The 14,806-nt window shown below is 35.7% G+C and overlaps 2 protein-coding genes across 4 annotated transcripts in view; one reads left to right on the forward strand and one right to left on the reverse strand.

The window, feature by feature from the left end:
- LOC121429743 (rho guanine nucleotide exchange factor 17-like) overlaps positions 1–14,806 on the forward strand; it is a 38,529-nt gene that overhangs the window by 18,089 nt on the left and 5,634 nt on the right. The window contains exons 8-9 of the mRNA XM_041626945.1: positions 13,583–13,845; positions 14,616–14,715. Coding sequence (XP_041482879.1) covers positions 13,583–13,845; positions 14,616–14,715 — 363 coding nt within the window. The remainder of the gene's footprint in view (positions 1–13,582; positions 13,846–14,615; positions 14,716–14,806) is intronic.
- LOC121408975 lies at positions 6,443–10,672 on the reverse strand. Of its 3 annotated transcripts, XM_041600739.1 has the most exons (5): positions 10,623–10,672; positions 9,949–10,043; positions 9,382–9,524; positions 9,079–9,178; positions 6,443–8,602 (listed from the first exon to the last, which is right to left on the reverse strand). In XM_041600739.1, the coding sequence occupies exons 2-5, from the start codon at positions 10,020–10,022 to the stop codon at positions 6,526–6,528; spliced, it is 2,394 nt and encodes a 797-aa protein (XP_041456673.1). In that variant the 5' UTR covers positions 10,023–10,043; positions 10,623–10,672; the 3' UTR covers positions 6,443–6,525. The 3 variants fall into 3 exon arrangements, with proteins under 3 accessions (XP_041456673.1, XP_041456680.1, XP_041456663.1); XM_041600746.1 differs by having other exon boundaries at positions 9,079–9,175; positions 9,949–10,666; XM_041600729.1 differs by having other exon boundaries at positions 9,949–10,666.

A 14,806-nucleotide genomic window follows, 5' to 3' on the forward strand; every position in this document is an offset into this window, starting at 1 on the left:
AAATCTTATTCCTGCCTGTAATGTTGAAAGTTCTTGAATTTATAGGTTTTCAGTTCTGGAATAGAATTATAATATTTGGCTTCAACTATCAATCAGGGTTAATGTATGTAGTAATATTATACTCCTTGAGAGTATGAATCCTTTGAACAGAAAAATTGATAATCAAATGTAGTGGTAATATACGATTTCATGTTTTTGCTTTGTAATCTTGTGGTCAAATTGCTGTCTTTAATTTTTCTGTTGTTTTGCTAATGATTTAATTTGAGAAATGTGAGCATTTTCATTCTCATGAAAGTTGATTTACCAAGGACATTCAATTATCTGACTTTTGAACATCATATGCAAAATCCACTCTTTTGTATTTACAGGTATAATTTTTAAGATGTTTGAAAATCAATCTTGTATTTTCAGCATCTTCACATTTGTATGTATGGTTCACCTTCTATTTATTTCTTGAGGTCTGTCAGTATCCGCCATCCCTCTGCTGTGATATTCCTTTTAGTATTTCATTTCACCTCCACCATCCATTCTCCGTTCAGTCCATGCCTGCCACTCATTATCTCCCAGTACCCGTCTGTTTTTGTTTAAACCTGAGAGACTCTCTTTTAAATACCTCAAATGTTTTTACCAATCCCTGCCAGAAAGAAATCCCTTGCTATCTATCACCCCGGCGTTGGTTGGAATGAAAATCCCTGTACAAACACAGGCCTGGAAGATGCGCATCATCGTTCTCCCATCATGCTCCCAATTTGCCAGACCAATTTCCGGTGTGAGCCTTCTGAGTATTCAAGATGGATAGATTAGGGGAGCATTTCATGATACAAATAGTCTGTGATTTTGAATGACTATTGTTATAAGCTACTGAAATCATTGCATCTGATTGGCTGAGAATAAATCGTGTAGTGAATATCACTAATAGGGACTTTTTGCATTTACTACGTGTAAACTCTCTACTACGCGTCGATTCATTTGAAAATGCAATTAAAATCACAATGGAGAGCTGAGAGGCTTTTGTCGAAAGTTGGTGGACTGCATAGGCGGATCGTTCAAAGACTTGCGGCGGAAGAACAATTGCAAATATTATATCATTGTCCAGAGTTAAGAGATTCTGATGCTGTCCCGATCCACCAACTTTCGACAAAAGCCTCTTAGCTCTCTATTGTGATTTGACTTGTATTTTCAAAGGAATTGGTGCATTTTAGAGAGTTTCCTCCTCGGAAATGTGACAAGTCTGGAATAAAACATTTCGTGAATGCTCTCCGTATGTATTGTTTAAAGGAATATGATATATAAGAAAGAAATATTTTGGGGTTAATTAAAGGATCCGTTCTGGATATTATTTTTTTACAAACAAATAAAATTTATCTGTGATATTGTGCCTGAAACCTCATTTAGAAATGGTATATCAAATCTCAGCAACAATTGTTATATGATTCTAATGTGGTGAGACAGATCACCTCACATGATATATTTTACACTTCAATTTTGAATGAAATTGCCACAAATATACACCCAAAGAATGACATCATGACATCAATTCTGTTGGAGGGATTTTTTCTTGTTTTGCTGCTTTACTCAAGATTTTCCCATCGTGATTCATGCAAGAATTTCTGGCATTTCATCTGATTCTGAATGTTTAAAAGCAAAATTTCCATCCTTTTGGAAAGAAGCTATTCTGTAGCTTGAATACAAGATTATGTATGTGTGGACATTAATAGCAGGATGAATTGAGCAGTCGCTACATGATTTCTGGCTGTCAGCCAACCTATCATGATATATTCATGTCAATTCAAACTGCAAAATGTCAAACATGAAATGTATGTAATGCCTATTATGTTCAGCTGATTGGAGCATAAAATTAGGGTTTTCTTTCCTCTTTGTACTTTTCTTCTGCTTTCCATGTTTTTAGTCGATAAATTGTAAGTGGGAATCATTCACTAATGGATTTGATATTCCTCAGAGGATTGATAAATAAAGCATACTTATCACAAATTCTCAAAATGTCCTGGTTTATTTTTAACCAAGGAAGTCTATGAAAAAGTCTTTAATACTTTTGTAACATGCTTTTCGTGTGTGATTATTCTAGGAGATATTAAAAAAAATAAACTGTTCCAAGTTTTAAATGAATGCAAGAGATCAAATCATGATAAATACTTCCAGTGAAGGCACTATTTTTCATTCATTGATTTGTATTTGATTTTACAATACTTATCTGGAATCTATATTTAATAATAATATTCTTATGTAGTGCGTTTCAGATCCGTTAGGAGTTACTAAGGACTCTCAATGCACTTTACAAAAATAAAATTATGCAATATGATTTAGAACATTGGAAATTAATAAATATTACACTTAAACAACATCAGCATTAATCAATTACATATGGCTTAAGAATGAAGAATAATCTAATTAAATGCTTCATTAAAAAGAAATGTTTCAAGTTGGGATTTGAAAAGTCCAGGATTATTTTGTGATTGGAGAGTATACTGGGAGGGATCTTTCGCCATGCATCTTAGTTCTTAGTCTATGTACTGGAAGTTGTTGGGTTGATAGTCTTTTTGAAATTGTGAAATGTTTTTGAAATGAGATTATGAAGAAATATCATTCCAGTTTTCAATTTTCATATAGCAAGAATTTTTTTCAGTTAAAAAATGCATCATTCTTCCGGGTAAGTGTACAAAATAATGTGAAGAAAGTATCGAAAAGCATCTTTCCAATTAATGTTCCAATATAAAAAAAATGAATTTCCTGTACTTAAAAGATATTGAAACATGATACTAGAGACTTGTGAAGAGAATATTGATTCTGCCAGCTATGACGATAGCCGTGTAGTTACTGAATCACTGTAAAAAGAAGGTGACGTCAAAAACGAGACATGGCTGGTAATCAAGTAAGGAGATGAACGATAGCGACGTATCATGTGTCATATAATTAGACCTAAAATAATCAGTTGAGATACTCAAAATTGTGTGATACTGAGTAGTGAGATTCAAATGAAGCATATTAAAGAAATTATTAAAGTTTAACTTCAGGAGTCCATTAAAGTGATGAATACATTTGAGAGAGGGGGAGAAAGTCTTTTGAATGAAGGTTACACAAATTTTCACTAAATCGTGAAGGATTTAGTAAATTCTGGTAAATCTAATATTGTGATATTCTATGCTTTCTATCATTTCATCTATTTATAATGGATCATTCAATTGTTATAAAATCCAACTGAGAGAATTCATGATGATCCAGTTTTTGATATTATCTAGTAATATAATTTTGTGGAAGAAAATAAACAAAACTTAATTACCAACTTTGAAGGAATGCATAATTTTCCATGCATTATATGATAATATATAAAGAGGAAGTTCACACTGACAAAAAGTTTATGTAAAAATAGCAGAAAAAAATTATAAAAAATATTGCTGAAGGTTTGAGAAAAATCTATCAAAGAATAAAAAAGTTATTAGAATTTAATGATTTGATTTGTGATGTCATATGCGAGCAGCTTTCTTACATGTTTTATGGTAAAAAATAAGAGAAATGTAATTTTCTCAAAAAACTAAAAATGGTTTTGACTGTACCTTCAGTATATCAATAGACAAATCATTTCCCACCCATTCCTAAAAAGAAAACAGAAATAAGTCAACACAAACCATTAAAGAATGGAAATTTATGCATTTTATAAAATTACATAAAATATGGGGCAGCAGCTTGTTTTTATATTCCAAAATTAAGATTCTAAGAACTTTTTTAATCTTCAGTCGATTTTCCTCAAACCTTTACCAATATTTTTAATTATTTTTCTGCTATTTTTACAAACTTTTCTTCAGGGTGAACTTCCCCTTTAAGCATATAATTGTAAGGGATATTGGCATAATGGATTTAGTATTTTTAAAAAGGAATTTTACCATACAAAATGATTTAAGATTGCCAAGTTTTTCCAGCACTTACAAAAAATGTGCTTGTTTCATTTTGTGCTTGAAAGGTATGGTTTTTATATTCAGGTTTATATCTGTCACATATCTCGGCCAATGAACCAAGATCTTTTTTTTGTGGTAAAGACCTGTCTCATAATTGCCCAACAAAGGTCAGTACTTATGATGTTTACATAAAAGGGAAATTATTCAGAGATATATTTATACTGAAATCCACACCAATTCTAAGAGATGCCTTTTAATGAAGACCTTCAAGAGAAGTGAGGGGAATGTCCAGTGTTCTTAGGAAGAGGGTTCAGAATTTTCTATCAAGTTTACTTGATAATGAGGATATGATAAAGTTTTTCCAAGCCTGTATGAAGCTAGTTGAGATGAATATGATTTCATTTAATTTGCTTTTCAGTATAAAATCCATTCTCCTGTAATACGGTGGACATGGCCCTTGTCTCTCCGTAATCGCTGTGAATCCATCCTTGGCAGCTCTTGATGAGTCCCTCAAACAGTCTTGTAATTAAGGTAGCGGTTGTTCTGGTTTGCTTTGATATGCTTGGAGCCAATCTAGCATCTAGCTCTAACCAGTGTTAGCTTACACGATGGACCCTATCCGTGTTTGTTTGGAGATCTCAGAACCTTCATCTAACAAGCACCCTCTCCGTCATCATTAGTAAGGGTGCTTTCATCAAGACATTGACAGCCGATCATTGCTATTCTTCTTCTGTCCTGCCCATCTGCAAATACAAATGAATATCAGATATTTAGGCAGAACTTGGTGCATTACACGCGGTCTTCTTGCTATTGATATTGCCAAAGAAAAATCTGAAGAAATTGTAATCAAAGACTAGAATTTGCTGAGCATTTTTTTTTTTTTAAATGATATTTCTCTTTAACTTGACAGAATTTTGACAGAATTTCTGTGGTAACATTTTCTTCCTACCATTCTGTTTTATTCTAAGAAGGAATTACATTCATCATATCAAAGATTAATGTATTTATCATGACTATCATGACTTGTATCAAGTTATGACATGCAGCAACAGAAAAAAAAATGACATTAAGTTGATTCTTTTCTATGCTTGTAAAAAATGCCATTCAAACATTTGTTAATAATTCATTTGATATTCAAAGAGAATATTTTTTTAATCAATATTCAGTTGGTTCATATTTTTATAAAAGATACTACTTAAGTCAGCAATAACCTTTCTTGTCTATATCTACAAGAAATGCCATCCTGAAACACTCTATGTAATGAAATGATCGAACAACAATTGAATGATTTGAGGATTGACTGATAACCTTTTCTAAATGTTATCTTTACCAATTTAAATGGTTAGACCCAACACGTAAAATGTTGGATTCAGCTATATGCAAGATTGGATATAACATGTAGAGAAGTTGCCACTCCTCCAACCTTTCAAATGTTGATTTAACATTTCAGTTTTTGGATTGAACCTTCATCCTCATTTTTCTTGCATACTGTACTATACCATTCCGACTTGTAACTGGCAATGCATTGGTAATATTATAATGACCAATTATAAACGTGGATGTCCATTTGCATAGCCTCCTCACGTAGTATAAGAATCAATGGAACATGTTTGGAGTTTGTTTAGACAGTTCTGCAGTGTTGTTTAGACAGTGTTACCATGGTGTTTGAGCAGAACAAGGTATAGGTAGTCTTGTGGATGACGGATGGATGGATGTTGTATGTGTTTGGTAAATATCAGTCTATTACTGGTGGAAAGGAGCATCCTCATTCCTGCTTCACTGTAGAAACCATTGATTAGAAGCAGGCAAGATGATCAGAATAAAGGGAGAAAGGGCTGACTGGAATAGTAAAAGATTGATGTATAGTTCTGTAATAGATGTCTTCATCTGCTCTGCCTTGAAGGATTTCTTCACTTTTATTGATTTATGTTCAATGAAAAGATATTTACAGACACTGTTATGATTTACAGAAAGTCATTGTAACAGATAATAAGAGAAATTGTGTTTTTAAGATTTATATGGAAGCATAAGAGCAAAGAGCTTACAAGAGAGTTATTAAAGTGTTATTGAAGAATACTTGATGTCAAGGCAATAATCTTATCAACAGAGATGCTAACTGATAGCTCAAAAAAATCCTGAAAACCCAGGCCGGGGTCCAGGGGCCCGCCCAGGGCCCCTGGCGGGGTCAAGGGCGAAGCCCCCTGAAGCTGGAACGTTTTCTTATTCTTTAGAGGGCTGAAATCATTAATCTACAGTAGTACATAACAAATAATTAATGACATAATAAACTTCATATCATAGGCAAGAAAGGTGCTAAAAAAAAAAAAATCATGTAACCCGTACTCATTACGGTACGGGTTAACCTGCTGCGGGTTAATATGCTGCGGCCAATGGGTGCGACTCGGGACGGGTGTATGTAGCAGCTGGGGTGCCCTTTTTCACTCACTGTACTCATCAACAAGACAATCCTATACTATTGAAAATCCATAAATCACAATTTCTATCAAAAAGATGGATAGTTCACACATATGAATTGATGAATACGCACCAGAGAACACATATTTCATGGTAGCAAATAGGTTTTCAGCTGAAAATACAGGAAAATTTGCAGTTTTCATTTTGTGGTAGTGAGTGTAGCAGCTACATGTTTTTTCTGCTTTTTGGCTGATCCAGACTTTGTCATGTTCTTCCTTTTGAGGTTTTTTGGCAGCATGACCAAGTTTCTAAGTTCTGCTGCTTTCGTTTGGACCGATTTCTTTGCAGCTTGTTCTGGTGGTACGTCAGAGCCTGGCTTGGTCTTGGAGGCCTTCTTGAATTTTGACCAGGAGGTCTGCAAGTGATAACATAATGCAGTATCTACTGGAGAATGGAGCACATTGGGTCGGTGAAAGAGTTCCAAGCTGGATTTTCCCTCAGACTGCAGATGGAACTTCACTGTCTGAACAGCACTGAAAGTTTTTATCTCTAGTCGGTTAGTCTTTTGGTTTATGTAATTGTTCATAAGGCTAAAGTGCTGCTCTACTACAGGCGCTGTAATGATGGACAAGCATGCCTTGACTACTTTCCCCAACATGGGATACCCATCTACAACAGCAGCCCACCAGTGATCTGCACGAACTGCCTTTTCATCAACAAAAGCAGGTGGCAACATAGGATCACTATTAATCCTTAACACTTCATGTATGTATGCATCCTTGTCTTCGTCACTTGATATCACTGTAGGAAAGTGATGAACTAACTTCTTCATTGTGTTTGTACATTCAGATCTGCCAGAGCACACAGCGATTGGATCAACAGCAGCTAACCTCTGCAGTGTTACATTCACCAAGGGAAGTTTATTCACCAAGTACTTTCCACTGTCAATATAGGCTGTTTGAAGTTTTTCCAGAAATTGAGACTTTGAGTGCTTTTTCTTAGCAAGAAGCTTCTTAGCCTTTGATCCCATGTACATGTTGCTCAAATCTTCCAAGTTCTCCTTTGCATCAATCTGTAACGATTTGATTTGTTGTGCTGTGATGTTCTTGATCTTTTCAGTCTTCACAAAACATGCCAAAAAGTGGGTGGCTAACTCCATATGCTCCTCGTGTGCTCTGTGCACCATTGGTGCTCTCTGTTCGAAAGTTATGATGAAAGATTTGAACATGGGAAGTAGGGACAGATACAAGTGGATATGGATGAAAGTATCTATTCTTGTGTAGAAGATCCGTTCAACGATGCGTTTTTTCCTCTTTCTTCCATCTTCTGTGAGGTTTTTTTCCCTACAGACTTTGATGATTTTGGAAAGCTTGCTCAGGTTACTTGTAGAAACACCTTCCATAATCTCATCGAGGACAGATTGGTAGACTTCTCTCTCATTCCGGGGCAACCATGCTGAATACATAACAGTCAAGGCATCTAGCATTTCCTCACTGGGTTGTAAGACATCAAGAACTGACAGCCATCTGTGTGGTCCTCTTTGTTTTGGGATGTGGAAGCTGCATTGAAGAATGTTACAGATTTCCTCTAAGTATTGCCGTAGATCAGTAGAAAACTTGAACTCGGTGTGCAAGTCATCAACCAGTCTCTCTACAACATTGTTGAAGTGACTGCAAAACCTACGGGAGGCATTGTGTATATGATGACATACATCACCATCGATGTCAAGCAAATGGTTGGCATGATGTTGACGCAGGAGGGTTTCAAACCCTCCTTTTTTCCCTCTCATGTAGTTTGCGGAATCACATAGCACAGAAATAAAATTGGACAGAGGAATGTTGTCATCTTTCAACAGTTTTACTATTGAATCAGTTATAGTTTTGGCACTGACAATGGTAAGAGTCAATGAACTGTAGTGCTGAACAATTGTCTCTCCTTTTTCTGGGGAGAAATAGGCTACCATAACACTTAGAACTTTCTTGTTATTATTACTTGTTGCTTCATCAAGATTCAAGGAAAAGCAGTTGGTCTGCATCTGATAGACAAGACGCTTCCGGGCAACAGCCCCAATGCCATGGACCATTTTATATGTAGCGGAAGCCCTCCCCAGTTGTACACCATCAAGGGCCATTTTGTCCTGGGACATTTCTTTGGCATAGGCAACAAGATGTGGAGCATCGCTCAGCTTGTAATTGTGTTCCGCCATGAAGGCTAAAGTCCGTCCTTCAGCATGTGATATCCTATCTTTCAGGTGCACAAAGGGGTTGGGAGTCTCGCTGTAAAGGAATAAATAAGAAATTCAATCAGCAAAAACACAAGAATATAATACATGATAACTTCAAAATTAAAATAATATAAATCTTCATAATATTAATGCACATGTATGTGCACTACCATACTATAATTTTTATTTAAATCCGAGCTAAGGTCAATTCAAAATGCTATCATCACATGATGGTAATTCACGATTGAATCTGAATGCTAATGACAATCTGTTAGTGATTATTGTCAATTTGTTAGTATAAATGAAAAATCTAAAAAAGCAAAATTCCTCATTGAATATCAAACTAAATTATTTATAAAGATCAATGTAACAGGGTGGGATGCATTTGGAATTATGATTAAAAAAAAAAAAACAATGGAGAAATTTTAACTTTGGCCTCTGTCATACAGATTACAGTAATTTCATAACATGATGGTTTAAAAGATGAAAATGTACTCTAACTCAAGAGAAAAAAAAGACATCACGCACATCCAGTGGCAGTCGTAGCGCGCTCCACATACAGCATCCATAAACCAGGCGGTGAAGTACATGATGATGTAGAAGTGGGCCGTTTCAGGAGTAGCAACTTCTGAGGTATTAGTAAAAATAATCCAAACATGTTGATGGGTTTATCCAGTTAAATAAATAACAGCATTGTCATGCTAAACATACAAAAACTTTTTATCATGCAAACAAAAAATAAAGAAAGTAAACAATTAAGTACAAAAACATTTTCTCATGAAAAAAAATCTGGAAAATAATTTTAGAAAGACAGTAAAAAATTATACTCACGTTTGCTTACAAGTTTCAGTGGCAGGATGAACATTGGGAGGTGCCCCATACGGTATCCCTGAACCAAGTGATGAGCATGAGGTACTGGGTGCTGCGGCTGCAGTTTCTGGTGTGGGGACAGCACATTCTTTCTGAGCTGCAGCCTGATTAAAATGAGTTGAGTTTGAGCGTACAGAGAAACATTAATTTCCTATTACTAAGTACACAGCAAATCTGAGTTTCTTCAACTATAATACATGTACTGACAAATGTATGAGATGGCAGATTTAGTATTTATGTGGCTAATAAAAGAAGTTCTAAATTTGTGATAGCCTCAGAAAAACAGGTATGTAAGGCACTAAACTGTAAAAAGGCTCTTGATAAGCATGTGCCATCAGCTGAACCCATAATATATAAACATAATTATATGAACGAGAATATGTTTAAAAAAAAATGATATAAAACAGTAAGAGGGGGAAAACTGTACGAAAAATGCTTACAATACTTGAAGTATATGACTAATCCCCATACAATAAAGACCAGATTTAAAAGAAGTTATGCAATTTAACTTGTGAATGTTGGACCAACCTGAAAAACAGAGGGCAACAGTTGAGCTCCCTTTCTTGCTCCACGCCATTGTCTGTGGCCTTTTGATGTTGCATGACCTCTCAGTGCTTTGAATCCTGCACGAAAGATAGATCACTTATAGGTGTAAGTTATACCGTATAACATTTTTGTTGGAACTTCGTAACGAATAAATGTAGGCCGAACATTACACATCATTCTGAAACAGTGGAACCAAAAGAAAGTCTAGGGTCGAGAGTCTACTATGCCTCCATGGCCTCAGTCTATCGGCGACTTAATTTTTAAAGTTAATGATAATCTACAACTCGGCTTGGACTCTAGGCTCTAGCTACTAATGTCCACGAAACATATAATTTTTGTGCTTGTTCTCTATGGGAACAAACACAAATAATGAAGAAAAAAAATCAAAGCCTAAAAAGGCCAAGTTATACCAATTACAGTCTACGAAGTCTAACGACTCTAGCCTCTACTCTTGAATTTGATACATGTTATTTAGCTCTAACTTAATACATTTGAATCCAAAGAAAACTGGGGAAAATAAGTGAATCACTGTCTTAAAAAAAATCAGTTTTGCACGACTTTACAAATTACAGAAAGTTTACAAAAATTAAGTTTTGCATGATTTTACAGGGATTTTAAAAATTCACTTTAAATTTCAAAGCCGAAAGAACACCCACCTGATGCACCGTAATTGATCTGCTTTCCATTACACCACATGCAAATCGCCATCGCCATTTGTTTTTTACTCCTTCTTCTAAATCTCTGACACATCCTTCTTCTCTCTCGATGATTTCAGACATTTGTAAATGGTGACTGGGAAATCAGGGTCGAAATGCAGTCCACGCCGATTAGCTGAAATCCCGCGGCAGACAACCAATCACTCACGCAGCAGCAGGCAATTGCAGCCACACCGGGCCGTGCTTCGAGCGGTTCTACCGGGCGATCGCCCGACTGGGATAGCGCTGACACCCGTATCCCTGCTGGGTATAGGGCGGCGTTTGCAACTGCTACAATGTATTGCTCGCGCGTACCGTGCAAATACAGTACCAGTTAAACTTCATGCTGCGTACAACGCTAATAATTTTCCGTCTGCGCAAATTGGCCATCCAAAATTGAAATTGCGCTCTCCGTAGCGATTTGGAGGGGAAATTTTTACGGATTTCACTTTGACAATCAATTTTTTTTCCGGAATATTTTTCAGCAAAGGAAAAAATCCGGAATTCCGGAAAAATCCGGAAAATTAGCAACTCTGTATCAAGAACTATTTGAAAATTATACACCGTACGTTTATTTTGTGATTTCACTTTAAAGTTGAAATAAAAAGATTCACAAGTGCATATGTTAGTTTGGAATAAATAATATCACTGTTAAAAATCCAGCTCATACAGTATATGATTTCAACAAAGGCATCCAGCTGTATGCAAGCCAAGGTGGCATTGTAGTATTTATTTGATTATCCATGGTTGTGATGAATCCCCCCTCATCTTTTTAGAGCTCAATTTCATTAAATTTGCCTTAAAACAATTACTTAAAAAGGAACCATCTTCAAGGTCTTTTGATATGCAGGTATAAATGAATTGTCTTTGATCTTTATAGGAGCATGCAACATTCTCATGTAATTCAGTGCTCCTTTCTAAACTTACCTCCCCCCCAGGCAAAATTTTCTTTACTTTCCTCCATAAATAAGAATGTATGTGCAGAACAGAAGCATGAGTAAGTTCTGCTCTGCTTGCCTGGATACCTGTGTCCCCAACTATGTGCTTTGATAAGATAGGTTTGGATATTGAGTAACTTAAGATGGGCTAGCGAACATTTTCAGGTTTGCACCATGAGTAATGTTTGAACATGATTCACATTATTAGTCTTTTAATGAATCGCGGTCCGAGTTGTCCCGACCCCCTTTTAATCTTAGGCAGTCTGTATGTGCTATGTATGTATGACACAATTCACATTATAATATTGTATTAGTTTTAATCTTGGCCTGTAGCTACACGTCTTGAGTAGAATGGATGAATATGTTAAGAAAGAGAAGTCAGATCCAGGTTCTATTTTCTTATTATTTTTCTCCCATATTGAAGAGGTTGATCATTTAGATCATGATTCAGATGAACATGCAACAAATTTTACTAGTATGAAGTAACATTTGGAGGACAAAAAAAATCAACAAATATTCTTATACAAGATATTTGGTTTGATGTACTTATCAATGAATATCTTTCGATATTTGTCTCTCTTTTGTGAGCTAAATATATGATCTCCTCTCTTTTTAGAGTAATTTTTAACCACTTTACAATTACTTACTTATTCTATAAATTACACATGTAGCTTGCCTTTTGTTTTTGCTTTCTTTAACCACAACAGTATGTAAAAAGGTAATTTAATTATCTGTTTTTTTTATAATTCAGGTTTATCATTATTGTGAGAACTTTTTTTTGCATTTTTAAGTGACTCATTAAGGATGTATAATGACTAAACTGCTAGTTTATTCTATTTTAGCATATAAAAACACTGTTTTTATAGCAACAACCACCTTCCCTTCAAATTTGAGATGAATATACTGTACATGTATGAGATTGTTTGTTTTCTTCAAGATTACTTATCATGGTTTAGCAGATGGCAAAGAAAGTATTGACTGACACCTTTTTTCATCCACCCAAGGTTTCCAGATGTCAAAATTTAAATTATTTTCCTGAAAGTGTTTTTTTTAGGTCAGTCCTAGGAGTATATGATTAACTAATTGAGGAAATTGCTTTAAATTAGTTCAGAAGGTTTTTGTAATCACTTGATGTTCTCTATCAAGTCAATGTTAGTATTTCATATGTAATAAATATGTGTATTTCACACAAGAATAAGGTTCGAATCATTCATAAATTTTGACCTAATTGATTTCATATCATTATCTAACCAATATCTTTCTACATCTGCGTTTAAGGCAAATTTTTTTTTTAAATGTTTGCAATGCGCCTTAACACCCTCTACCTTCAACTTAACGTCTAAATGTGTATTATGACGGAATAAACCCATTCATAGACTTCGCCCTTTTGTAGGATAAATGCATAAAGTTTGATCTATTTTTTCTCTCTACAGTTGTTTTATTCACCTTTTTGTTTTGTTTACATACATATATATAATAGGTATATATTGATGATGATGATGGGGTCATTCACATTTTTATGTGCAACTTCATTTCATTATGATTTCAAATTAGGGCAGCAGGCGCAAGTGATCACGATGTGATCCATGTACATTTGATTGCAAAGTGCTCTCTGCAGCCCAAATAATATGGTAGCCTCCTCTTTGAGAGAAATCGTAAGCATCGACGATGTCAGACAGGATATTGCTTCAGTTTCCCCAATTATTTTTTGGAAGTAAAATTTTACAATACTTACAATGAATACATAAAGAATGCTATCAGAGATGTCCTATACGTATTTTTTTTTTTTTTTTGTTGAAAATTTCTGATATCTTCTGGCATCCATAAGCCCTGTAACGGAATGCCATTTTTCGTGCGGGAAGATGCAGTCAGAAGCTGGAAAGAAACCTTTCCAACATGAACCACCCAATTTACATCACGTATTGTTACCTCAGTTCATTTTATCATCATTAAGCAAAGAAATTTCTTGTTATCTTTCTACAGACGGTCTCTGCGCCTTACATCTCGGTCCAAGAGTGCAGAAGGACGTAGCTTGGTGAAGTCACCGTCTCACTTCATAGGTCCAGCTGAGTTTAACTCTGTCCAGAACTCACCTGTCAACCGACAAGCCAGTGAGATCATGGCGTTTGATTCAGAGGATAGTGAGGATGATGTAGAGGTCAGATCACCGGTCATTGGTCAAGAGACATCTCATCTTGGACCGTTGATGGTCGATGAGAAGCCCATGGAAGATGAAGGTAGTTCAGGTATGTCATCAAGGAGGGTGATCTGTTAGAATGCATGCCAATATATCTGCATCTGGGTCCTGTTACACAAAAGTTACTATTATGGTATCTCTGCCATCCAATGATAAATACCATGGTAATGCTGATCAACAGCCAATCAAAATCAAGGATTCCATGCAAGTTACCATTAGATGGCTAAGTTACCATAATAGTAACTTTTATGCAACGGGGCCCAGGTGCATAAAACTCACCATCAACTGTTACTCTGTCTATCTACCATTGATACGTTGCTCATATGCCTTCAAAATAGTGGTTTCCACTGAAGTCAGGAATAGAAAACAAATGGAGGTACAGAGGCAAAGGTGTTTTTTTTTCTTAAGAGATGATATATGGTACTAATGTTATAAAATTAAAAAACATGAATTATATTGTTACAAGTGAATATGTATGAAATTATTTTCCCTCATTATAAATCCAGCTTAAGGACTGGGGGTGGCAAGACCCAGGGTCAGGCAAAAGAGGCAATGATGAATAGTGCCACTACCTCGACCATCATCCAGATTCTGCCTTCCTGCCGCACACATACAACAGCATTGCCATAGATACCCAGTGTTCAAAAGTGATATGAAGCATGGCTAGTCAAGGGTTGGATTGAAAGATGACTTTCATAACCCTGATCAAATTTTAACAGAAGTTTGCATAAATAGGACAGAATATTTGTTTTGATAAATCATCATTCAATATGACCATCTTGTAGACGGTAACCCTAACTTTGCCTCTTATTTCTTTAGATGATGGGGAGCCTGCTGGCAGGCCTAGTCCCAGTGGAGAAGAAAGAGATGATCTGGAAGGCAATCAACCTACCATGTGGCTTGGTACAGAAGATGGATGGTGAGTAAAATGGATGGGGTGGTAGAGGAGGAGGAGAGATGATGAAGAAGGAGAAGGGAATGGGAGGAAGGAGAATGAAATGGGAGGAAGA

This window comes from Lytechinus variegatus, chromosome 1 (assembly GCF_018143015.1).
Source record: "Lytechinus variegatus isolate NC3 chromosome 1, Lvar_3.0, whole genome shotgun sequence".
Lineage (NCBI taxonomy): Eukaryota > Metazoa > Echinodermata > Echinoidea > Temnopleuroida > Toxopneustidae > Lytechinus > Lytechinus variegatus.

Bases quoted from the DNA above. Each gene is read 5' to 3' on its own strand.
- LOC121408975 (XM_041600739.1), bottom strand. From the start codon at position 10,022: ATGCAACATCAAAAGGCCACAGACAATGGCGTGGAGCAAGAAAGGGAG. The intron at 9,179-9,381 runs GTGAGTATAATT...CTAATACCTCAG, and splicing joins ACTGAAACTTGTAAGCAAAC to AAGTTGCTACTCCTGAAACG. The intron at 8,603-9,078 runs GTGCGTGATGTC...ATTCCTTTACAG, and splicing joins CGCTACGACTGCCACTGGAT to CGAGACTCCCAACCCCTTTG.